Source organism: Danio aesculapii, chromosome 6 (assembly GCF_903798145.1).
Source record: "Danio aesculapii chromosome 6, fDanAes4.1, whole genome shotgun sequence".
NCBI lineage: Eukaryota > Metazoa > Chordata > Actinopteri > Cypriniformes > Danionidae > Danio > Danio aesculapii.
The window spans coordinates 48,441,244-48,468,392 of NC_079440.1; the positions used below are offsets into that span (position 1 = coordinate 48,441,244).

The following is a 27,149-nucleotide window of genomic DNA, read 5'->3' on the forward strand; positions in this document are numbered from 1 at the left end:
TTATGCACTTTAAAAAATAAATACGACCTCACGTTGTGTCAATCCTATTTATGCACTGCCTCTGAAACATTCGTCTGTCATTTAAAAAAATAAATAAATCAAATCGTTTTCTGCATCCATCATAATCATTTAGAGAGGTGTTTTGACAATTCAGAGCCACCATACAAGGCAAAGCTAAAATCCAGAATGATTCCACTTGCAGCACAGGGCACTTTGTGATAAACAAAGTGTGTAATATAAAGAGAGATGGTTGAAACCACTGTTGTAGCCTACTTTATCCTGTTTTGAATGCCTAGCATACACCGCTGTTTGTGTAAATGTGTGTCCATGACTTGAGTGCTGGTCTTTTGAACATTCATTTCTTCAAAAAGTCAAAAAACCTATCATGGTTTCCACAAAAATATTAAGAAGCACTACTGTTTCCAGTGTTGATAACAATAAGACAGGGTTTCCACTATTTCATGAAGAGCAGAATCAAGGACTTTCAAGGACTTGAATCACCATTAATTTCAAATCAAGCCTTAATTTTAAATCAATGACAACCTAGTAATAATGATGTTTTCAATGTGTCATTTTTCAGAATTTAAGCTATTTTAAAACAACTTCAAAGAACTTTAATAAAAATTGTTGAATTCAATACTGGTAATATTCATATTAAATATGCATTTATTGTCATAGTTCTTGTACAAGATTTTAAATTACTATTTTTAAATTAATGAATCCCATAAACAAATTTTTTTCAAATTTAATTAAAACACTTTCAAGGACCTGTGTTTGTTTTCAAGTATTTTCCAAACCTTGAATCCATACATCTGAAATTCAAGTACTTTTAAGAAGTGTAGGAACCCAAATAAGAAATGTCCAGTGGTGGGCAGTAGCGTCGTTACAAGTAGTGACACTACAAGCTTAACAACATTTGTCAGTAGCGTGGCGGTAGCGGCGCTACTTTCTATACCAAATAGCTTTTCAGTAGCGAAGCTATTTTTTTAGTCAAGTAGTGCAGTAGCGTCCACACAAGCTACATTTACAGATCATAGATCAATAGGTGACTGCACAGACATTCACGGAGCTGTGAGGCCGGTGTCTAGCCGATGAAAGTAAATCCATATGATGGCGAGAATGACGATTTCTTATTGCTGTTTTTGGTAGTCGACAACCAACGTTTTGGTGCGTTACGGCCATCTCTCGCTCTAGTCAGTGACGTCGGCAATTAATCATTAGGCTGACACGAGAAACTTGCTTGATTGAAAGATGACTGAGGGAGAGGAGTTTTTATATATATATATATATATATATATATATATATATATATATATATATATATATATATATATATATATATATTTATATATATATATATATATATATATATATATATATTTATATATATATATATATATATATATATATATATATATATATATATATATATATATATATACATATATATATATATACATATACATATACAACTCCTCTCCCTCAGTCATCATTCACTGTGTGTGTGTATATATACACGTGTATATATACACGTGTATATATATATATATATATATATATATATATATATATATATATATATATATATATATATATATACACATACATACATACATACATACATACATACAGTACATACATACACACACACACACAGTTAAAGTCAGAACTATTAGCCCCCCTGTTTTCCCCAATATCTGTTAACAGAAAGCAGATTTTTTTTCAACACATTTCTAAACATAGTAGTTTTAATAACTCATTTCTAATAACTGATTTATTTCATCTTTACCATGATGACAGTAAATAATATTTTACTAGATATTTTTCAAGACAGGACTGCACGGTAACACAGTGGGTAGCACGTTTGCCTCACAACAAGAAGGCCACTGGTCCAGGCCTCGGCTGGCTCAGTTGACATTTCTATGTGGAGTTTGCATGCTCTCCCTGTGTTGGCGTGGGTTTCCTCCGTGTGCTCCGGTTTCCCCCACAAGTTCAAAGACATGCACTATAGGTGAATTGGGTAAATTGTCCATAGTGTATGTGTGTGAATGAGTGTGTATGGATGTTTGGATGTTTTCCAGTAGTGGGTTCCAGCTGGAAGGGCATCTGCTGTGCAAAACATATGCTGGATAAGTTGGCGGTTCATTCCGCTGTGGCGACCCCAAATTAATAAAGGGACTAAGCCGAAAAAATATTGAATGAATGAATGAATTTTTCAAGACACTTCTATACAGCTTAAAGTGACATTTAAAGGCTTAACTAGGTTAACTAGGTTAACTAGGCAGGTTAGGGTAATTAGTTTGTTCTGTAGACAACATTGTACAAGTAGCTTGCCCAACACTGGAAATGTCTATTGATAACCAAATCAGCATGAATTCTGAAGGATCGTCATTTGACACTAAATAATGGTGCTGAAAATTCTGCAATCACAGCAATAAATTGAACGACAATATATAATAATTGTAATAATATTTTAAAATATAACAGATTTGATCAAATATTGGCAACAGATTTGCAGAAATTACAACAGTCTCCAAATGGAGCTAATAGGAACTTAGTGAAGGCGGTGTTAGATTTTGTGGACAGCGAGTATGATATACTTTCTTGGGCTTTGACTCTCAAAAAACTCCCGCAGAGCTGATGCAATGGTCTGTCATGATGGAACGCCTGCAAACCCTGTGCATTTCTCGCAATGCAATTATTTGAGAATATTTTAAACATTTACATGGCCTTAAGCTACGAGTGCAATGATGGCGAAGTTCAGAGCAGAATAGTACTGTTAAAAGAGTTTTTCGTTCTCTGGTAAACCTGTTTTGCCTGTGTTCTTCATAGTGGTCCTGTTCGAGGACTTGGTTTCGAAGCCATCCAACGTGAGCTCCTGGCACTCCTGAGAGACTTGAGTTTCTAGATCTAGGATGTCCACTGGAGACTGATTCCTTTCCCCACATTCTGGATAAACCGAGGCCCATCTCCGAGGTCCGTAAGTGCCTGTGAACGGATATGGAACAATGAATAAGAAATTTCACATTTGCATTAGATGTTTTTATGTCGACAGGTGCAAGATCAAAAGATCAAGGTCAAAAGCAGTCAAGATCACATGATCAGTTTGCATTTATTTACACTCTGAGACATTCATGTACGGCTTGGATGTATTACCAAAATGTATTACCTATTACTGATGCGATTTGACGATTTGATTGTAAATTTTTATTGTATTTGTTTTTTGGTAACACTTTATTTTGATGGTCTATTAGTATTAGTAGACTGTCTGCTTATCTGTTGATACTGCTTCTTCAACAGACAAAAGTCAAAAGTACATGTCAACTTACACTAACCATAACCCCAACCATAGCCCAAACCTAACAGTCTACTTATAATATAATGAGAATTAGTTAGCATATAGATGCACTGTAAATTAAATTCAACAAACAGGCCATCAAAATAAAGTGTGACCTTTTTCAATCCTGTTAATACTAACCTTTTAAAATCTGAATCTGAACCAGAATGAGCTTTATATGCCAAGCTCAGGATACAGTACATACAGTACAGAGATATAAACACTAGAACAAAAAATGACTTTTAAATAGGTGGAAAATAATTCTGAAGTAATATATACTATACAGCTGAAGTCAAAATTATTAGCCCCCCTTTGAATTATTATTTTTCCCAAATCATGTTTAACAGAGAGGAAGTTTTAACAGTATGTCTGATAATATTTTTTCTTCTGGAGAAAGTCTTATTTGTTTTATTTCGGCTAGAATAAAAGCAGTTTTTAATTTTTAAAAGTCATTTTAAGATCAAAATTATTAGCCCCTTTAAGTTATATATTTTTCGATAGTCTACAGAACAAACCATCAATATATAATAACTTGCCTAATTGCCCTAACCTGCCTAGTTAACCTAATTAACCTAGTTAACTTTTTAATGTTTTTTTAAGCTGTATAGAAGTTTCTTGAAAAATATCTAGTCAAATATTATGTTCTGTCATCATGGCAAAGATAAAATAAATCAGTTATTAGAAATGAGTTATTAAAACTATTATGTTTAAAAAAGTGTTGAAAAAAATCTTTCCGTTACACGGAAATTGAGGAAAAAAAACAACAGGGGGGCTAATAATTCAGGGCGTTAATAATTCATTGCAATAATTCTGACTTCAACTGTATTTATATATTTTATATATTTATAAATATATATATGACGTTTTGTTAAAACTTGACCTTATGTTTTGTAAAACTTTAGTTTTTCTAATTTCCAGTTATCACACATTGATTTATAGAGCTGTTATTTTCCTTTTATTTTCATTTTAAATGTAGTTTTGCTTGGAGGAGATGCTGGTTATTTCCTATTTTTCACATGGGTTTATTAAATATATATATATATATATTTTAATGAAGCTTACTTTTTAGATTAAAACTGAAATGTGACCTTTTTTCACAAGATGTCTTCATTTCAAGCAATGTGTGCTTTGCTTTCAGTTTAAACTATTCATCAAATAACAATAAACAGTTTGTTTCCTTCAATTACTTTAATGTCACAAAGAATAGAAACATGATCTTTAATTATAAATAAATTATGTCCCATTTTATTACTATATTTACAGTACAAATGATAACATAATGAACTATAGGGAAATAAGTTAATAAATAAATTGTTGAATAATCAAAATTGAGGTAGTGTTCAATTCAGCCCCACATCCATGCATACAAAAATATAACAGTGAGCTTTTTAACATCAAATTATGATGTTTTCAGAGCATTTCTAACCAATTTAATCAAATGTTCCTTTACTTGTTCATTTTAAAATGTCATGTGGCGTGGCGAATGAAAAAAAAATCACGTAATCTCTGGGTGAACATGTGGCCTTTCAATCAAAAAACAGCATGCGTGATGATTTAAAGTAAATTTGCAAAATGCAGCATAAAATTGTTTTAGATGGAGTGCATCATGTCACACGCCAGGACAGAATTGAATTCCTTTGTTGCCTACACATTGGCTCATCTCTCTCTCTATCGGTTGAGGGAAAAGTACACATTTGCAATGTAAATCTGAATTAGCCCAAACACGAACGCAATGCAAACTTTTAATGCACATAAATCTCTCTTCTGGTGATGTATCATTTGATCCCCATCAGCCATCTGTGTTGGCCTAGGACAGAGAAATATGAGCACACATGTTCAGTAAACATGCAGCGCTAAACTGATGAATGGTTTCATTACCAGTGGTGGCAGACGTATCAGAGTCCATGTCAAAGTGCTGTGTGTAAATTGCCTCCTAATGGTTAATGCTTTGCGAATCGAATTAAGTCTCCCACACAGTATATGAATAATAATCTGTGACATGCAGTGGGTTGCGGTAAACAGCTATATGTCTGCAAAGTGATTCTTAAGAGCAGTAAAAACAAAGACTTTGCCCTTTAGCAAGCTCCGGGTTCCAACTCTAAGCCAAATCTCAAATTCCCTGACTTTTCCCCTGACTTTCCGTGACTACAAAGCTCAATTTCCATGACCTATAATGAATAGAAAAACTTTTGATTTGAACAGTCCTTTCAGAATATTCATCCACTCTGAGGTGATTTTGAGTCTTAAAGCCTGGTTTATACTTCTGCGTCAAGTGATCGGCGTGACCTACGGCGCAAGCCTTGCATGTAGCCATGCATTTATACTTCTGCTCGCTGTTTCTGTTGCTCTGCAATACACTTCCGAAACGCTAGCTGGCAGTAGGTGTCTATGTTTCTCTGTGTCGACTTCCTTCGCTGGTGTTTTTTTTTTTTTTTTTTCTGAACGCTTCCTTAATGTACAAGTGGGTCAAATTTGCTCATTTTAAAATTAAGAACTAGATCACTACTTTTCATTTTATTTGTGTTTTGCATACTTTCTCAACTTTTTCTGATTTCGGTTTTCAATAACTAATAAATAACTAAGTACTACAAGAAAATCCAAGAGGAACTGGTTGAGCACTGAGCAGACAAAAAAATAAAACACCCACAGAATTAAAAACAATAAATAAAATGGAAGTAAAAAATATCCTGAAAAACATGATGAAAAACAAGGTATAAGAAAGAAAACATTCTGGTAGTAAATATTAAAATGACAAACAAAATGTAAAATGACTTGAACAAATACAATATCAAATTCCATGACTTTCAATCTCGGGAATAGACTTGGAAATCCACTGATATTCCAGAAATCCCATAATCCGTGGGAAGTCTGCAAGCTGTGAAAACTGTGTGTGTGTGTGTGTGTGTGTGTGTGTGTGTGTGTGTGTGTGTGTGTGTGTGTGTGTGTGTGTGTGTGTGTTTTAAAGTTCTGCCAAGGACAAAATGCACACGGCAATATGTTATTATAATTTCTGAAGAGCACTTATTGAGTGCCTGAAGCTAATCACTCCAATTTCGGCACCTGCTTTTTCAGAGTCACATTAAACAGTTTGCTATGGCAACCCGAATACTCTTAGTCACAAGAAGGTATGAAATTTAACTAACCACTATAATTTCATCAGCAGCCCTGCTCACGCTGAGATTCTTGCTATAGTCTAGATAGTGGAAAGTCTGAGGATATGAGAAAAGCCCTTACGGGATTGGTCGAAAAAAGGTGTCTGGTTGCCATCACAACGCTATCTCACGTACACACTGCCCTGTGCTAATCCATGAAGATAAATGAAACGCATACTCAAAAAAAAGGCTTGCGTTTGAAGCAATTTTTGAATATAAGTAAAGTATTTTATGCCACAGGTTCAAAGACACACCAGCACATCAGATTTGCCCTCCGGCTTGAGAGTCTGATCGTGGTGTCAAGAATGATGTTGTCTCTAATCTTCTTCTCTAAAAGTCTGCCGACTCCCAGCTGAGCTCAGCCGCGCTTATTTTCGCTGTCGATATACTGTATGACATCCCAATGATATTGTGAGGACGTTTTCACACTAGGGTTTCACTGTGGACATGTGTCTGTTTGACAGAGTTTGACATGTGTGGGTCGTTGGTGCACAGCAGAGGGCAGAAAACTGTTTTTACATCGACCAAACAATCTGAAGACTTGGGTCCACAACAGAAGCTCCTCAAGTCCATTTTTCTAAGACCTACACCTAAATAACCATCCAGTTCATACGGAGTACAACTTAGACACCAATCGCATTATTCATACTGTATATATTTTTACATGGACCCTTTCATGTGACTCATTTAATAGTCATCAGAATCTTACAGGGACTCTTAAGGACACCTATTTTACCCCTTTTTCAAGATTTAAGATAAGTATTTTGTGTCTCCAGAATGTAACTGTTAAGTTTCAGCTCAAAACACCCATCAGATTATTTATTATAGCTTTCGGAACATTAGAATTTGCTGCTCTGAACACAACGTAGCTGTTTTTGTTGCCTGTGCCTTTAAAGCTAGTTTTCCCCGCCCACCGTTCCCATGTGCTTGTCAGAGTGTGCCTCAATATCCGCCTCGGCTGCGTCAGATAAACAGCGCAGTGACAGACATAAAGGAAGCAGATCTCATGTAATGTTTGTGTGAAATACTACAGTAAGAACTTTCCCAATGATTATTTGATGTATTTGTTGTGGAGTTAATTCAAGCCTTTCTGCAACGATGAGTTACACACAAAGTCATTACAAAGTTCACGCATACACACACACACACACACACACACACACACACACACACACAGCGGACACGCACACACACATAGCACACGTGTTTATTTCACGTCTGCCAGTGATTGATGACTGCAGAGATCACTGGTGAACTACAAATCAGTCATGAACTACAAATCCTTTCATGCTGCTACACACACACCAGGTTCCACTTCCACTGATTACACACATGCAGCTGAAACCTGTCACTATGGATTGTTTGGACTATTTATACACCCTGCGCTCAATTGTTTGTCACGGAGTCGTTGTTTTGTATGGTATGTTGTTGTATGTTTCTTGATCATGTTTGATGATAATTGATTATCACAGAGAGCTGAACAGATCTTTTAATCCCAGTTAATTTGCTCACAACCTGTCTTGTTGATATGATTATACACCTTACTATGGAGACATGTTAATACGTGGCTGTCAATCAATTTGGTGGGTGAGGAAACCACACTCCTACATCAAGTTGCGGTGGGCCTCAAAACGGGAGATGATCTTTTATCATAGGTGCCCTTTAAATCCTTGAAAGTTATTAATATTTCTTTTTTTTAAACATATGAACATTTAAATGTAATTATGTATATATCATCTTTGCATCAAATTACAAAAAAAAAAATGAATTACCGCTTGTGTAAAGGTGTTTGAAATGCAGCATCTATCAACAGGACAGCATTTTTTTCTTTCATTTTTCTGGCTGTAGTGTATGTGTGTGAAAGAGTGTGTATGGATGTTTCCCAGTACTGGGTTACAGCTGGAAGGGCATTTGCTGTGTAAAACATATGCTGGATAAGTTGGCGGTTCATTCCGCTGTGGCGACCCCTGATGAATAAAGGCACTAAGCTGAAGAAAAATTAATAAATGAATGTGAGCATACCTACTGCTTCACTCATAAAGAAAATGTATTGTCACCAAGTACTGCAGTATCAAGGTAACCAGCAGAATGGGTCATTGAATAATACCAAAATGTTCTGATATATAACCCAATATTGGTGCAAGCAATCAAGCACTGAAAACTGAGGGCCCTGACCAATTTCAACCCAACACCTAGGTCTCTAGAACAGGAACACTGAGTCCACAGGAGAGAACGGGGGAGCTCTCTTTTCCATCTGACAGATTAAGGTCAGATCACTCTCCACTGGGACAGACGAAGTCACGGTTCTCCTCTTTAAAGGAAAGGTTACTCCTCTTAGCCAATTAATGAGGGGACAAGTAGGTCACTCCAAAGTTCTTGGCCCGCCTCAACGGTGAGGAAATCTCCTCGGAGCTCTGCTAATTGACATCAATTTTCCAGCTACGCCAAAGCAACTGGTATCTCAACTGTGAATTTTTTTTTTTGCATTCAGACAACACTGCCTTCCAAGTCCAAGATGATGAATTGACGCTACAATCTGACCATTTTTTTTTCTCTCCATAGTCACAGGCCAATTAAACACATCCTGAGGGTTATCCTGGCTTTGATTGTGTCTCCTCAGGGTTCCGCATCTACACTTTCAGGCTGGCAGCTCAGATCACAGTCAGCCACTTGCTTTTTTATCTTCCAGCCAGTCATGGAGTCTTGGTGCTAATATGATTCTTAGATGGATGCTGGATTACCCCTTTCCACCTCCCCATTGATTTCTCCTCGGAGCAGACTTCTCTATTCTGATTTGTTAAGTGCTGGCACCGTGCGCCCGAACCAGCTGTCGGTTTCTGTCCCAGCAGGGCTCGGATATCCACACAAAGACACTTCACCTGGAATACTCAATCTCTCCTCCAGATTCAGCCTGCTTTGACATAAGCCCCCCCAAAGCAATGTGGGGTCACGTCTTCTCTCAAATAGATTTAAAAACACCTGCGCAAAGCCCAGACAAATTCCCTTCCCACTCTGATCTACTAATTAATTAGTCATCCGGGTTCCTTTATGAAAAAAACACAGCTTTTTCTCATCCAAAGCTATCAGCCTATGGTATTTTCTACAGGCCGTCTAACTGACAGTCCACAAATCTTCATTGAACCATTTAATCTCTCCGTGTCACAGACTAAACAATTGGCTCTGCCGCCGTCTTCAATTGTGACAGTGACACAACATCCACTCTGCCAGGGCGATCGGTGGGTCGCTCTCTCTTTTAAAAGTCGCTCAGCGTCTCCTTCGCTTTAACACTTTGTTTGTACTCAAGAACCACATACAGCTGATGTCAGAATTATCTTAACCTCCTAGGGCTTGAGTGACCACATACGTGGACAGCACATTTTAGCTCTTAAGTGGCTCTTTACAATACTTTGAATGTTGTATATTTTAGTTACAGACATACAGTGTCATCCTGCAACTGTTTTGCAGCATATGAAATACCCCAAACACTATTTTTAACTGTCCAAAATGGGGGAAAAATTGTTTTTACTCTCTGATGTTATATATGCATAAAAAAAAAGTGTTTTATGTCAATTCGGACCACGAGTCCACATATATGGACATCATTTTTCTCTAAAAGTGCATTGTATCAAAATATAAGTTTTTATTCTAATTAGGTTATAATAAGCCCAAATAGCAAAGAGAAATAAAAATGCATGTAAAAAAACACATTGGGTCTTAAGAGTTAAGGGTGGCTAATAATATTGACCTTAAAATGGTTTTAAAAAATTAAAAACTGCTTTTATTCTAGCTGAAATAAAACACGTAAGGCTTTCACCAGAAGAAAAAATATTATAGGAAATACTGTGAAAAATTCCTTGCTCTGTTAAACATCATATTTGAAAAAGGAGGAGAAAGGATATTAATTTTGACTTCAGCTGTACATCACTCACGACTGGTCACCTCTGACAACATGGCTCAAGCGCATCAATATCTTCTTTCATGTGGAGTAGGATAAAGAAATATTTTGGAAGTCAATAGTTACCGGTTTCCAACATTTCTTAAAATATATTCTTTCGTATGGAGTAGAATAAAGAAATACTATGGAATTCAATGGTTACTGGCTTCCATCATGTTTCAAAATATCTTCCCTCAAAATATCTTTTTTCATGTCGATTAGGATACTCAAATACTATGGAATTCAATGGTTACCGGTTTCCAACATTTTTCCAAATATTATTTCTTAAGGGATCGAATTGTATTGACCCTTATATATACAATTAAAGTCAGAATTATTAGCCCCCTTTGATTTTTTTTTCTTTTTTTAAATATTTCCCAAATGATAATGAACAGAGCAAGGACATTTTCACAGTATGTCTGATAATATTTTTTCTTCTGGAGAAAGTCATATTTGTTTTATTTCGGCTAGAATAAAAGAAGTTTTTAATTTTTTAAAAAACATTTTAAGGTCAAAATTATTAGCCCTTTAAGCTAGATTTTTTTTCGATAGTCTACCGAACAAACCATCATTATACAATAACTTGCCTAATTACCCTAACCTGCCTAGTTAACCTAATTAACCTAGTTAAGCCTTTAAATGTCACTAAGCTCTATAGAAGTGTCTTGAAAAATATCTAGTAAAATATTATTTACTGTCATCTGTTATGAAGCGGACAGGAGACAGAGGTAAGGAAACGTTAGGGTGTTTATTGAATGACAACAAGGAGCACATGAAGGATAGCCAGGAGGATCAGGAATGATGTTGGGGTCTTTTCCTCCGTGGCTGGGTAACAGGAATACACGAGGATGGACAGCACACACCAGATACAGCTGACAGAGGATGACACAGACTTGGAAGGACTGGAAGACAGGACGATTCGGGAGGACCAGGAAGACTAGGAGGAATACAAAGAGAACAGGTAAGTAAATCGTTTGTTTAGCTGAGGATGACTACGCTGAGTGGTCGCTCAGTTGTCCGCTTTCGTCGAGACGAGCCCGGACAATGAGCGACTGGAGTGCTGTGCTTTTATCTGGTGCTCGTGAATGTGATGCAGCTGTGTGCTCATTAGAAGTCAGGTGATGGTGATCTTCGTGAGTGGGGGTCGTGAGAGCCTGACCAATCCATGACAGTACCCCCCTCCCCAGGGCCCGCTCCTGAGGGCCGACACCTCCGACGCCGTGGTGGTCTCCCTCTGCCTCTAGGCGCTGGGAACTCAGGGTGGCTCTCATGAAACTCCACCATGAGACTAGGATCGAGAATATCAGCTCTGGGAACCCATGTCCTTTCTTCGGGGCCGTACCCTTCCCAGTCCACCAGGTACTCCAACTGGCCACCACGACGTCGGGAACGCAAGATCTCCTTCACTGCGTAGACGGCTCCTTCTTCTAGGAGCAGTGGAGGAGGGGGTTCCTCTTCGTGGTCAGGCTCTGTGGAGGGAAGAACAGGATCGTGATAGGGTTTCAGGAGTGATACGTGGAATGTAGGGTGAATACGGTAGTGAGAGGGTAATTGTAGTTTGTAGGTGACGGGGTTAACCTGTTCCACGATGGTGAAGGGACCAACAAATCGGGGACTTAACTTGCGAGAGGGCAGTCGCATGCGTATGTCCCGGGTGGATAGCCACACCTTTTGTCCGGGTGTGTATCTGGGTTCTTCAGACCTTCTTCTATCGGCGGTTACCTTGCTTCGACGGACTGCCCTCTGCAGATGTTGATGAGCCTCGTCCCAGACTCTCTCGCTCTCCCGGAACCAGTGATCCACTGCGGGGACATCAGATGGTTCGCCATCCCAGGGAAAGAGCGGTGGTTGGAAGCCCAGGACGCACTGGAATGGCGTGAGTCCGGTGGAGGGTTGCCGCAGTGAATTTTGGGCATATTCTGCCCAGCCCAAATACTGGCTCCAGGAGCTCTGGTGACCACTGCAGAAGGTCCTCAGGAACCGTCCCACCTCCTGAATCTTCCTCTCTGTCTGCCCGTTGGTTTGGGGATGATATCCAGAAGAGAGGCTGACGGCCACACCTAGGAGCTTGAAGAAGGCTTTCCATAGACGTGAGATGAACTGTGGACCTCTGTCCGACACAATATCTTCTGGAATACCAAATGACCTGAAGACTTGATTAAAGATATTGTCGGCTGTTTCAAAGGCTGTGGGAAGACCTTTCAGAGGGATTAGTTTGACAAACTTTGAGAATCTATCTACTATGACTAGAATACAGGTATTACCTTCTGACGAAGGGAGATCAGTGATAAAGTCCACTCCTAGGTGTGACCAGGGACGGTTCGGAATCGGCAAGGGATGGAGCTTTCCAGCGGGTAGATGACGTGGGCTCTTGGATTGGGCACAGTCCTTACAGCCCTGAACATATTGCCTCACATCCCTTGCCATGTTTGGCCACCAGAATCGTTGGGATACTAGCGAGAGAGTATTGTTGATCCCTGGATGTCCAGTGCCTAGCGAGGTATGTAAGGAGTGGATCAGATCTACCCGGTGTTCAGGTGGTATGAACTGCCGATGAGGAGGGCATCCCGGCGGAGCAGGGGCTTCCGGAGTGGCAACGACTGGAGGAGCGTTCCAGGTGATCGGACAAATGGAGATGTGTTCGGGAAGAATCTTCGTTGGGAGTTCTTCATGATCGTGATGCTCGTGTAAACGAGAGAGAGCGTCTGCTCTTAGATTCTTGGGTCCTGGACGATAGGAAATGGAGAAATCAAAACGTGAGAAGAAAAGTGACCATCTGGCTTGACGTGGACATAGTCTCTTGGCCTCTTTGATATATTGGAGGTTTTTGTGATCTGTGATCACCTGGAACGGATGTTTGGCTCCCTCCAACCAGTGACGCCACTCCTCCAAGGCTAGCTTGATTGCTAGCAGCTCCCTGTCTCCTATGCTGTAATTCTGCTCCGCCGGGCTCAACTTCCGAGAGAAATAGGCACAGGGATGCAGTCGGGGCGGTGTATCATGATGTTGAGATAATACTGCCCCGACGCCGGTGGTGGATGCGTCCACTTCCACCACGAAAGGAAGATTTGGGTCAGGATGAGTCAGGAGTGGGGCCCTTGTGAACTCCTGCTTAAGAAGGCGGAAGGCTGCGGCTGCTTCTTTGGTCCACTCCAGTCCTTTGGGTTTACCCTTGAGGAGATTAGTGAGAGGTGATGTAATCCTGCTGTAGTCCTTGATAAACCGTCTATAAAAGTTAGCAAACCCAAGAAACCTCTGGAGCTCCTTAATGGAAGTGGGTTCTGACCAGGATAGAACAGCCTCAATTTTCTTCCCATCCATACGTATACCGGTTTGATCAATGATGTATCCCAAGAAATGAATCGACTTCTGGTGGAATGAGCATTTCTCCGCTTTGAGGTAGAGGTGATGTTCTCTCAATGTGTGTAGGACCTCCGCAACGTGTTGGCGATGTTCGGCCTCACTCCGGGAGTAAATGAGGATGTCATCTATGTACACTATTACAAAGTGGTGAAGAAACTCCCGGAGGACTTCATGAATGAAGTTTTGGAATACGGAGGGGGCGTTGACCAGACCGTAAGGCATGACCTCATATTCATAGTGGCCAGTAGGGGTCACGAATGCTGTCTTCCATTGGTCCCCCTCACGTATTCTTATCAGATTATACGCGCTGCGGAGGTCCAATTTAGTGAAGATTTTAGCTTCTCGGAGCTGTTCCAAAGCGGCTGGTACCAGAGGAAGGGGATATCGGTATTTTACTGTACCGTTATTTAGGACCCTGTAGTCGATGCATGGACGCAGCCCTCCGTCCTTCTTGGCCACAAAGAAGAAGCTTGAGGCGGCTGGTGATTTTGAGTGACGTATGTACCCCTGACTCAGAGCCTCCCTTATGTAATCTTCCATTGCCTGATTCTCTGGAAGCGAGAGCGGGTAGATCCTACCTCTTGGCAACTGGGCATCTGGAACTAGGTCGATCGCGCAGTCCCATGGCCGATGCGGCGGTAGCTGGGAAGCTCTCTTGGGGCAGAAGACATCATGAAAGGAGCTGTACTCCTTAGGAATGTGGATAGACTGCTTCTCAGGAGGGCTCTCGACCGATGTTGCAAACAAAGAAATGGGGTTCCGACCTTGAAGAGGGAGATTTGGAAAACAGGTAGGTGTACATCCAGATCCCCATTTCTTTATCTCTCCTGTGCCCCAAGAGATGATGGGATCGTGCTTCACCAGCCACGGGCGCCCTAGAATGATGTCCATATTTGCACCCTCCAGAACCAGAAATTGAATCCTCTCTTGATGTAACAGCCCCACTTGAAGAAGGATGTCTTCGCATTGTCGATGGATACGGGTCGAAGATCGAGTGCACTGGGTTATCGGTTGTATCTGGTATATATGCGAGGACGCCTCAGTACGGAGGTGGAGTTGACGACAGAGGGATTGGGAGATGAAGTTCCCTGCTGACCCGGAGTCGATGAGGGCTGTGACAAGGAGAGAAATAGAGGCAGTAGTTATTTGTACGGTGGTGGTAAGTGGTTTACATTGTTCAATATTCGTACTGAATACACTCACTGAAGTCCGAATGGGACGAAGGGGACACTCCATACGGGTGTGTCCACTGACACCGCAGTATAGACACAGACCCCGGGTCAGCCTCCTCTGTCGTTCCGCTGATGTCAGTCTTCCAGACTCTATTATCATGGGTTCTGGTTCTGGAGAGGCTGTTGACTCAGGCGATTGGAGGAGTGCAGACGAGGGGGTGATGGTGTCCTGTTGATAGGAACGGAGACGATCGGAACATCGGAGAGAATGTTGGATGAATCTCTCCAGACCCATTGTATCATCTAATGTGGCCAGCTGGATTCGGAGAGTGGGTTCCAAGCCGAGCCGGTACGTGGTCAACAACGATCTCTCATTCCATCCACTTGCAGCTGCTAGAGTGCGAAACCGGAGAGCATATTCCTGTGTAGATAGAGTACCTTGCTTTAGATGATACAGCTGCTCTCCAGCGGCTACTTCCCCATCAGAACGTCCAAACACCTCTTTGAAATACTCCGTGAAGGTAGTGATGGAATTCATGACCGGCCCGGCTTGGTTCCAGATCGTCTCAGCCCATTTAAGTGCAGGTCCAGAGAGTAGTGATACGATGTAGGCGATCTTTGACTTATCTGTGGGATATAGAGAAGGTTGCATTTCGAATATGAGGGAACATTGTAACAGAAAACCATTGCACTCCCCCGCTCCGCCTGAGTAGGGCGCTGGTCGGGCCATGGGACTGGAAGGAAGGGCCGAAGAAGAAACTGTGGAGGCGGAAGTGCTCGGTGCTGGTGGTGCGTTGGAAAGTGGAGCTGGTGGCTGTAGAATCCGCTTCAACTGGTCCACCAGCTCTTGAAAGTGATCGAGGGTGCTCATGTTGTCGTCGTTAAAGGTCCGGGCTTCTGTTATGAAGCGGACAGGAGACAGAGGTAAGGAAACGTTAGGGTGTTTATTGAATGACAACAAGGAGCACATGAAGGATAGCCAGGAGGATCAGGAATGATGTTGGGGTCTTTTCCTCCGTGGCTGGGTAACAGGAATACACGAGGATGGACAGCACACACCAGATACAGCTGACAGAGGATGACACAGACTTGGAAGGACTGGAAGACAGGACGATTCGGGAGGACCAGGAAGACTAGGAGGAATACAAAGAGAACAGGTAAGTAAATCGTTTGTTTAGCTGAGGATGACTACGCTGAGTGGTCGCTCAGTTGTCCGCTTTCGTCGAGACGAGCCCGGACAATGAGCGACTGGAGTGCTGTGCTTTTATCTGGTGCTCGTGAATGTGATGCAGCTGTGTGCTCATTAGAAGTCAGGTGATGGTGATCTTCGTGAGTGGGGGTCGTGAGAGCCTGACCAATCCATGACATCATCATGGCAAAGATAAAATAAATCAGTTATTAGAAATGAGTTATTAAAACTATTATGCTTAGAAATGTGTTGAAAAAATCTCTCTGTTAAACAGAATTTGGGGAAAACATAAACGGCGGCTAATAATTCTGACTTCAACTGTGTATATATATATATATATATATATATATATATATATATATATATATATATATATATATATATATATATATATATACTTTACATTATTCTAAACTGTTTTATATCTGTAACTTTTTTGTGTAAAGTGCTTTGAGAATTAAGTTTTAAAGGCACTTTATAAGAATACATTTCTCTAAAAAAAAAAACATTATAGGAAATACTGTGAAAAATTCCTTGCTCTGTTAAACATCATTTGGAAAATATTTGAAAGAAGAGGAGGGATAATCATTTTGACTTCAGCTGTACATCACTCACGACTGGTCACCTTCGACAACGTGGCTCACGAGTTGCGAGATGCAACAGCTTTCATCGCATCGCACTGAGAGATGTGTTGATGGAAGGTGATAGCTGACAGTTTTGTAGTGTCTTCTCGTGTCTTGCTCTCTGAAATGCAATACCTTTTCACCAACACAAAGACGAAACCCATCAACTCCTCTTCATAAACTGGGAAAAATGTCAGAGGAGATCTGACAATATAATGAAGGGGATTTACAAGGATATTTCACCCATAATAAAGATGCTGCCAACATTTACTCACTGTCAGTGTTAGGAGTAACACATTACAAAAGTATTGTGACTACAGTAGTATATTACTCTTTGCTGTAATACAGTAATATAATGAATTACTAATCATTTTGGGGTAATTTTACAACTCACTAACGCAACTTTTAACAATGCATTTTAAAGGTCCCATGTAATTAAAATAAATCTTTTCAGATGTTAGTATCAGTATTGTTCAGGTTTAGGATATCTATAAGCTAGTGCGCACCAAAACAGTCACAAAATTCACGTTTAGAAGATATAAAACTGATATAAACATATAAAGCGTGCAGTTTGTCACTTCCACATAAATGGATCAACGGTTTTATTCACGTCTCTTCATACTTCAGTTTCTCATCAAATCGTGACCAATCAAATGCTCTCTAGTATCTGACATGCCTCGCCCCTTCAAGACCTTCACATTTGATGTGCTTGAGCTTAACCACTCTCACTGGCAGAGCGGTGAGAAAACGAAACGTTATTGGCTGTTTTTTCAAAAGGAGCTACACTATGTCCCACCCTCTTTGGATGAGATTATGTCAAACATTTAATAAAATTGAACAATTCAAAGCACTTCACGAGACCTTCAACGAATGTACTAAAGAAGGTTGTAGCATTCATGCTTCGTGCACCAGAGAAAAAAAATCTGCAGGTAAAATATTATGTTTATTTACTGTTGCTGGAGTTCTATGTGTCGCTGAATTTTAGAAAGCTTGTCAGCAAAATATCTGTCAAAACTAGCAATAACAGTGTAATATACACATAATTGTAGATTAAGCCATGCCTATGAACTTATAGGCATAATTTGCCACTGAAACAAGCTGAAAAAAGTTTAGGATGCTAAGTATAAAAGCATCTTCAATCATGTAACACATTACGTCTGTGCTTATTGATAAACCCAGTCACACACATGGGGACTGTAGCCTACTACTTTGCGAATACATTCCTGAAAGATGATGAATGCAGACAAATTAGTGAGAACTAACACTAAGTCTGATCATGTTCAGTACAAATGATCTTATACTTATCTGTTTCCTACTTTTTTAAGTAGTGCATATCCTGCAATGTGGATTGTATATGGTTGCCACAACAACCTAACACACCGTCTGCTTTCTGGTGTCATAAAAGCAAAGGAATGTTTTATTTATTTATATATACTAAATAGAGACCAGCAAATAATTTGAAACCGCGCTTTTAATATTTAAAACAAAAGCTGTCATATGATCATATCTCTGTTACATCTGTGATGGGAAATGATGAAATGGAGATCCGAATGCTAAAGAATAACAAAACCAAACCTGCGCAAACACAGGCATCACGAGGGTAACTAGGAAAACTACTGACCATGAAGGGCTAACAGAAACGGGTATAAATAGGCAAAGCAGCAATTAACTAAAGCTTATGAGGGGGTGGACACAAGGCCCAATGCCAATTCTATTTTTTTACATTTAGTGTGAATGGGAAGGGCTTCAAAATTTACCACTACAGTAAGAATTGAGACAGCACTACAGCACCTGCACACGTCATCATATGTCACCACGATCTCTTGCTTCATATGAGATCAAACAATCGCGACTGCTGTAGTTATTCCAGTTATTTATTGGTATTTATCGACAGGAAATCACTGAAGGCATGTATCATGTTATCATAATGTCATCTAATGTGGCAATAAGATCGTAATGCTGTGCATTTAACACAGTGGCCATATTCATCTATGTAAACACACCAAATCAACATTAACATTATAGCAGACACTCATTCCCAGCCACTAGATATTACTGACAGGGTATTTGAGTGTCATCGAGTGACAGAATGTTGTGGGTCTGCTATACAGGAGATATTATTATGGATTATTTTATTTTAGTGGCTTTTTTTAAAAGCATGATGGTAAACCATGAACGCTGTTATGAATATATTAAAACAGATGTTTGTTGTAAAAATCTATAATAATGACAAAAAAAATACAAATTTGTGGATCTCCTTACTTCCAGGTTTAACTATACTGCCGTTGTGGCTGGTGTATTCTGGGAAATTTTCTTACCCCTAGGTTTCGAGTGTGGTCCTGAAAAATCTTCGTTCGAAAGGGCTATTCACCCCTTCCCCTTAGCCCTACGACTTCATGCTAAAGAGAATTGGGACACCCCTACCCCTTCACGGGAACGCGCAAACCAAGGAATAGGGGTAAGGGGAAGGGTTAAGGGGTAGAATTGGGATTGGGCCTTAATAACCAAGACAACTAATAAAGAACACAGAACAATCAACGTGAAGGGTGTGACAAGAATAAACCAAACTAAACCAAAACACAGACAGGGTTACAATCACCATGTAGAGCACTGGCTGTTGTCAGACTCTTTGTTCAAACAGAAATCTCACTGAATAATTACAATTAATAGCAAAACCAATGTTGAAAAAACTCAGTTGGGTTCTTCTGAGGTTATTTTAATGAAAGTGCATTACATTGCAAGTAATGCAAAAGTAGTGTAACTCATTACATTTCAAAGAGTAATATTGTAGTTTAAGCAATTACATTGAAATGACAGTAACTAGTAATAAATAATGTATTACATTTAGGAAATAACTTGCCCAACTCTGCTCACCGTCATTTATTATATCGACAAACAGTTTAAATAGAAAAATCCCTTACTTCTTCATGTTTCTTAGAAGTCGGTTTGAAATGACGTGAGTGTGAGAAAATAATGACAGAAGTGTACGCTCTTTTCCCGAACTACTGCTTTAAAGGAACAGTACGTCATTATTTCGCTCAAGTCTGTTCCAAGCCCATATAATTTTCTCCTGCAGTACACAAAAGATGATTGACGCTGCTTTCCTGTACAGTGCAAGCTTACTTTGACTGACCAGCGGCTGGCAGGCTCCAGAAACTATACTCTTCAAATGTTTCGGGTCAATATGGTTTGTCAATGAAATAAATGAGTTCTTTTATTGGGCAAGCATGTGTTAAATTAATCAAAAGCACCAGTAAAAGACATTTATAATATTACCTAATATTCAAAATATCTTCTTTTTAAAATATCTTCTTTCGTTTGGAGTAGAATGAAGAAATACTATGGAAGTCAATGGGTACCGGTTTCCAACATTTTTTAAAATATCTTCTTTTTAAAATATCTTCTTTCATGAAGAGTGGGATAAAGAAATACTATGGAAGGCAATGGTTACCGGTTTTCAACATTTTTCAAAATATCTTCTTTTCAAAATATCTTCTTTCATGAGGAGTAGGATAAAGAAATACTATAAAAGTCAATGGTTACCGGTTTCCAACATTTTTCTAAATATCTTTTTTTTTTTTTTTTAAATATCTTCTTTCATGTGGAGTAGGATAAACAAATACTGTGGAAGTCAATGGTTACCAGGTTTCAATTTTTAAAAAAAATATCTTTTCAAAATATCTTCTTTCGTGTGAAGCAGGATAAACAAATACTAAGTCAATGGTTACTGGTTTTAAACATTTTTCAAAACATATTTTCAAATTCTCTTTCATGTGGAGTAGGATAAACAAATACTATGGAAGGCAATGGTTACCGGTTTCCAACATTTTTCAAAGTATCTTCTTTTCAAAATATCTTCTTTCGTGTGGAGGAGAATAAACGAACACTATGGAAGTCAATGGTAACCGGTTTCCAACATTTTTCAAAATATCTTCTTTTCAAATCTTACTTCGTGTGGAGTAGGATAAAGAACTACTATGGAAGTCAATGGTTACCAGTTTCCAAAATTTTTCAAAATATCTTTTCAAAATATCTTTTTTTCTTGTGAAGTAGGGTAAACAAATACTATGCAAGTCAATGGTTACTGGTTTTAAACATTTTTCAAAGTATGTTCTTTTCAAATTTTCTTTTGTGTGGAGTAGGATAAAGAAATACTATGAAAGTCAATGGTTACCAGTTTCCAACATTTTTCAAAATATCTTCTTTTTTAAAAATCTTATATCGTGTGGAGTAGAATAATCAAATATTATGGAAGTCAATGGTTACAGGTTTCCAACATTTTTCAAAATATCTTCTTTTGTGTTCATCAGATGAAAGAAAGGGTAAGTAAATGATGAAATCTTTTTTGTAGGTTTAAATCAAAAAGATTTTCAGCAAACTAAATGAAAACTAAGTAATTAAAATTAAATTAAATTAAAATATTATAAAAATACAAATAAATTAAGACATTCTTTGAAAATACATATGTAAAAATGACACTAGGAATTGCTTTTATGGCACTTTTTTACTCGCTCTACAGTAGCTAATGAATAAATAATTCTAATGGCTTCATTGCATTTCACTGATTGTATGGAATTTTTGCTGGAGTAAATTTCAAAGTATTTAAGTGCATCAGTATGGATTATATGTAAATACTATATGCCTCGAAGCCCTGTTGAATTTTTCATTGACACTCCAACATCAAGGCAATGTGACTCAACATTTCAAACACTTCCCTGAGAGATGCAATTAAACCGCGATGCCTTCCCTCTGAAGCAAATCTGTATGTACAAAATGTTTGTTGATGACTTAAACTGGATCAAATGCGTGGAATTCCTTTATAACAGACTTTTATGCAGCAATATATTAAAGTAACAGCAGCATTAATAGACTTGGTTAATCACATGTTGTACGACTCATGATCCTTTCCAGATATATTACCATTTATTGCCCATTACACTCCTTGTGACCTTTTCACATATAACAGAGTTGTCAATAAACCTATAACGGCCTCATCTACATAAAAGACTGCTGCTGATTTGAAGTGCTTGCAATCATGTAGCCGTGTGTGTTAAATCGGACCCACACTCCAAACTTCCTTCACTCTTTCGGGCCAAGAAATAGCTCATCTTTTATGTCCTGCCAATTCCTATAATTCACGCTGCATTTTAATTAGTGTTCAGAACAATCTCACCAAACAATTTGAAAGCTCTAATTTATATCTCAGTCTTGGAATAGCAGGCTAATTAACAGAGACACTAATTGGATTAATTCTGCGTGATCTGATTCCGAGAAAGAGACAGGAGCGAGATAATGAAAATGAGAACGGAATGACATTTCTCGCTTTACGTCTCACAAAAAAAAGGGGATACACAACTATATTATCGTCGGAATTATCTTCAGTCTGACTTTAATTGTAAACAACCAGGGTTTCAAACAGGAAGTGGCTATATTTAAGGTTATTGATGACTGGAGCTGGCATTAAATACACATCTTGGATTATTATGCTGTCTGTAATGCACTAAGGCATGATATTTTGATGAATGTCGGGTGCTGCGACCTCCATCAACTTCCTTTGTCTTTTCAAAATATCTCCTTTCATGTTGAGTAAGATAAACAAATACTATGGAAGTCAATGGTTACCAGTTTCCAACATTTTTCTAAATATCTTCTTTCGTGTGGAGTAGAAAAAAATTACTATGGAAATCAATGGTTACTGGTTTCCAACATTTTTCCAAATATCTTCTTTTCAAAATATCTTCTTTCATGTGTTGTAGGATAAACAAATACTATGGAAGTCAAGGGTTACTGGTTTCCAACATTTTTCAAAATATCTTATTTTCAAAATATCTTATTTCGTGTGAAGTGGGATAAAGAAATGGAAGTCAAGGGTTACCGGTTTCCAACATTTTTCAAAATATCTTTTTTCTTATGAAGTGGGATAAAGAAATGGAAGTCAAGGGTTACCGGTTTCCAACATTTTTCAAAATATCTTCTTTTGTGTGGGGGAAGATAAACAAATACTATGAAAATCAATGGTTCCCGGTTTTCCAACATTTTTCAAAATAACTTAGTTTCAAAATATCTTCTTTCGTGTGGAGTAGAATAAATAAATACTATGAAAGTCAATGGTTACCAGTTTCCAACATTTTTCAAAATATCTTTTTTCCAAAATATCTTCCTTGTTGTGTAGTAGGATAAACAAATACGATGGAAGTCAAGGGTTACCGGTTTCCAACCTTTTCAAAATATCTTCTTTTGTGTGGGGGAGGATAAACAAATACTATGAAAATCAATGGTTACCAGTTTTCCAACATTTTTCAAAATATCTTCTTTTCAAAATATCTTCTTTCGTGTGGAGTAGGACAAACAAATACTGTGGAAGTCAATGTATACCAGTTCCAACATTTTTCAAAATATCTTCTTTCATGTGAAGTAGAATAAAGAGATACTATGGAGGGCAATGGTTACCGATATCCAACATTTTTCAACATTTCTTCTTTTCAAAATATTTTCTTTTGTGTGGAGTAGAATAAACAAATACTATGGAAGTCCATGGTTACTTGTTTCCAACATTTTTTTAAAACATCTTCTTTTCAAAATATCTTCTTTCGCGTGGAGTAGTTAACTGACTCCTAAAGGAAATGGGAGATGAGACTTCAATTGGTTAAATGCACGTTATGCTTAAAACACACCCATAACTCATGGGAATAAGCACAGCCCTGTTAGACCATGCTCATAGAGCTTGAGGTACAACTTAAGAATGAAGTAGAAGGATTCGAGAAACGCAGCCCAACTCTCCATGCCAGTCTGATACTAGCAATAATAATGCTTATCTTAAAAAAGAGCTTCCTAATATCAAATCGGTGATGGAAAAAGTGAGTGCATATCTGTGATAATGGTCTTTTGAAAGTGGTAATTAGAATTCATGTGGGTTTGACTTGACCTGACATACTGTGTGAAACAATAAAGTGAGAAAAAGAGAGTTTTTGGTGACATGCTCTTTGCCCTAGCCGGATTCTGTTCAATTTCATGAGACATTTTGCTGCTTTTTATAGGACTGGGCTTTTGGAAAAGAGTGGTGCAAAATTGCTCTGCGGGATCCCTAAAAAAGTGAGTACAAACCACACAGATGACACAGATGTGCAGGCCTTTCCTGCACCGCTTCTGTGCAAAAGTCTAACATTATAAACATGAAGCTTCAAGTGTTGTTTCAAGGACATTACTGTAAAAGGACCTTTTTCATTCAACAATAACAGACGTTACAGTTGGTGGAATGAAATCATTTTATAAATCAGTAGCTTTGTCTTGTCTAGCTTTTCAGTTGGACTAACACAGACACACACACACACGCACACACGCACGCACGCACACACACACACACACACACACACACACACACACACACACACACACACACACACACACACACACACACACACACACCCACACACACACACACACACACACACACACACACAGGGAGAAAAGTATGGTGCAGTGTGACCACGTGTTTTACCTTGATTGCATTGATTTTACACAAAAATACATCTACTGTACATAATGTACATGAAATAATGATTTACAACTAAAGAGTATTAACTTCTATGTAATAACATCCCATTTTTTGCTTTTATTTCTTATTTGTACAATTAAAACAGTCAGCAATACACATATTGTACATAAATCATCTAGATTTAAAATGTTAAATACTTTATTTTCCACTTATTTAAATGTTCTTCTGTCTTCTTGTGCTGATATATGTACCCTGAGCTCCTGTAAACTAAAACATTGTAGTTTACAGGAATTAAATTAAACAATTAAATTAAATAGAATTAAAAAAATAAATAAAATATAAATAAAATAAAATAAAAACAACTGAAATAATATAAATGAAAAATAAAATGATGAAGTAAATTAAATTAAATAGAAAATAAATAAAATATTATAAATAAAAAAACATAAAAAAATAAAATAATATAAATGAAAAAATTCAATAATATAAATGAAAAAGTATATATAAAATAAATAAAATAAAATAAAATAAAAAGTAAAAATACAAATAAAATAAAATAAATTACATACTATAAATAAAAATGCAAATAAATAATATAAATAAATAAATAAAATAAAATAATAAAATAAAAATAATTAAATATTATAAATACAATAAAATTAAATAAAAAAATTATAATACAAATAAAATAAATAAAATAATATAAATCAAAAATATAATTAAATAGTATAAATGAAAGAAATTAAATTAAAATAAATAAAAAATAATTAAAATAAAATAATATACATGAAATAAAATAAAAAATTTAATAATATAAATTAAATGTAAAAATCAATAAAACATTTTAATGAAAAAAATAAAATAAAAATATTTATTTCATAAATAAATAACATAATAAAAATTAAATAAAAAATTAATTAAATTAAATTAAATGAAAATGAAATAATATAAATGAATAAAATAAATTAAATTAAAATAAAATACAAATTTTTATATAATATTATAAATGAAAAAAGAATAATAAAATAAAATTAAAATAAATAAAAGTTTATAAATAAAAAAAATATAAATAAAATAAAATGAATTTAATTTTATAAATAAAAAATACAATTTAATTAAAATAAGAAAATTAAATAAAATGCTTTCTGTTAATTTTATGTTTTACCTATTATTTTGTATTCAGATTATATATACTGTTAAAAAAACAACAACACCCATATGCAGACACTATTCTAATTTTTCCAAACGGAACAAAAAAAAGACTTTTTCACGAATATCCCAGCATTACGTAACAGTCCTAAAACAAAATACCCCAAATCAAAATCTACTGTGAGCAAGACAAGATGATGTGAAAGCTTCCAAATATCTGCTGCCACATTCAGATCTCTTCTAGAGGCAAAAAACCAGGAACGCCCGCCATAAAACTGTTTTATGACTCGTGTATGTGTTGAGCACCATCTGTTTGGGCTAGCTGAGTCATTTAGCTCGACAGCTACCATTCTCTGTCACATTCCCTTCAGTCCGACGGGCACATGTTTGTCTCAATCCACTATCTTTGTTACCAGCCGTAATCCCATTAACCTTGCAGATAAATAACCTGACCGGCCGTTGCCACAGGAACGCTGACTGTGTGGAGATTGCCTTGTCATGTCTGTTTTGTCCCCCTCTTAGAAAATGGAACACGCACTGCACACTTTGGCAGCCGTCACACTTTTTTTGGCAAAGCTCCGCTCACCAGTCGTGTTCAATCTAACCCTCTGTGGTCCACGGATGCCGCACGGTCGACGGGAAACAAACATGTGACGCTGATGTGATTGATAGTGACAGTGGTTTGAATGGGAGACCTGCGGTTATTGCCATATTTTCCAGGGTCATTGATGACTTCAAGTGACGTGAAAAACAGGCTGGCTGCAAACTTATAAATCAACTAGATGCCAATTATGCAGGTTATAATTTAGTCACCAATACTAAATCTTAAGAGGTCTGTTGTTTGACTACTGTTGTTAGATTACTACTGTAAGAGTGACTCATTGATGAAGAGGAAAATAATTGCTGGGCTTTAAAAAGAATTAATCATGGGAAAGAAGGATTTCGGAAAGCTTTAGTGAGCTGATATACATATTCAAATAAGACTAGATTCATGGAAATATATGCTAAATGTCCTTAACTCAAAGAGAAATGCGCAGCGATGTCTTTAAATGATTACTACAGGCGAAAATGAACACTCAACAGAACAGTGGATCAGTGGTTTGAATGGGAGACCTGTGGTTATCGCCATATTTATATATAATAAAAATAATGACTTATTTCTAATGTTGGGATCAGATACACAGAGACATGGAACTGTTTGAAATCTGCATCTATCAGAGGATCTATCTATGATTATATATAATAAAAATAATGACTTACTGCAAGTGTTGGGATCAGATATACACAGACATGGGGCGTTTAAAAGCTGCATCTATCAGAGGATCCATCTATGGCGATTGACGCGTTTAATGCGTGTTTTGCACGAATCGGTCAAGTTGGAGAATCTGAATTTCAGCGGACATTCACGCCACATTAACCAATCAGAAGCTTTCACTTGTAGGGGTATGCTTATGACGTAGCGCCTGTTGTTGGTGTCCCGAGGGAAATCCTCCTGCCGACACCAGACAACAGTTGATCAAACTGGGCTTGGCTCAGTCGGAAGCACCGCTGAAAGCTATCATCATCCAGGTTAAGTTTCTGGAGGAGTTATGAACTCACAGATCTGGGTGCACCTCTGAAAGGATCTAGTGGACTCAGGCACGGCTCCAAATGAATCGACGCTGTTTTTCAGCCTTCATAAAGCACATAAGCACAGTGATTCTCTCAATAAAATCCATGTTAGCCATTTAGCAAC

At 37.7% G+C, this 27,149-nt stretch overlaps 1 protein-coding gene across 1 annotated transcript in view; it reads right to left on the minus strand.

Annotated features, from left to right (window-relative positions):
- The window catches only part of ca16b (carbonic anhydrase XVI b), a 222,071-nt gene that overhangs the window by 114,322 nt on the left and 80,600 nt on the right, over positions 1–27,149 (minus strand). Inside the window, exon 3 of the mRNA XM_056460409.1 lies at positions 2,809–2,988. Coding sequence (XP_056316384.1) covers positions 2,809–2,988 — 180 coding nt within the window. The remainder of the gene's footprint in view (positions 1–2,808; positions 2,989–27,149) is intronic.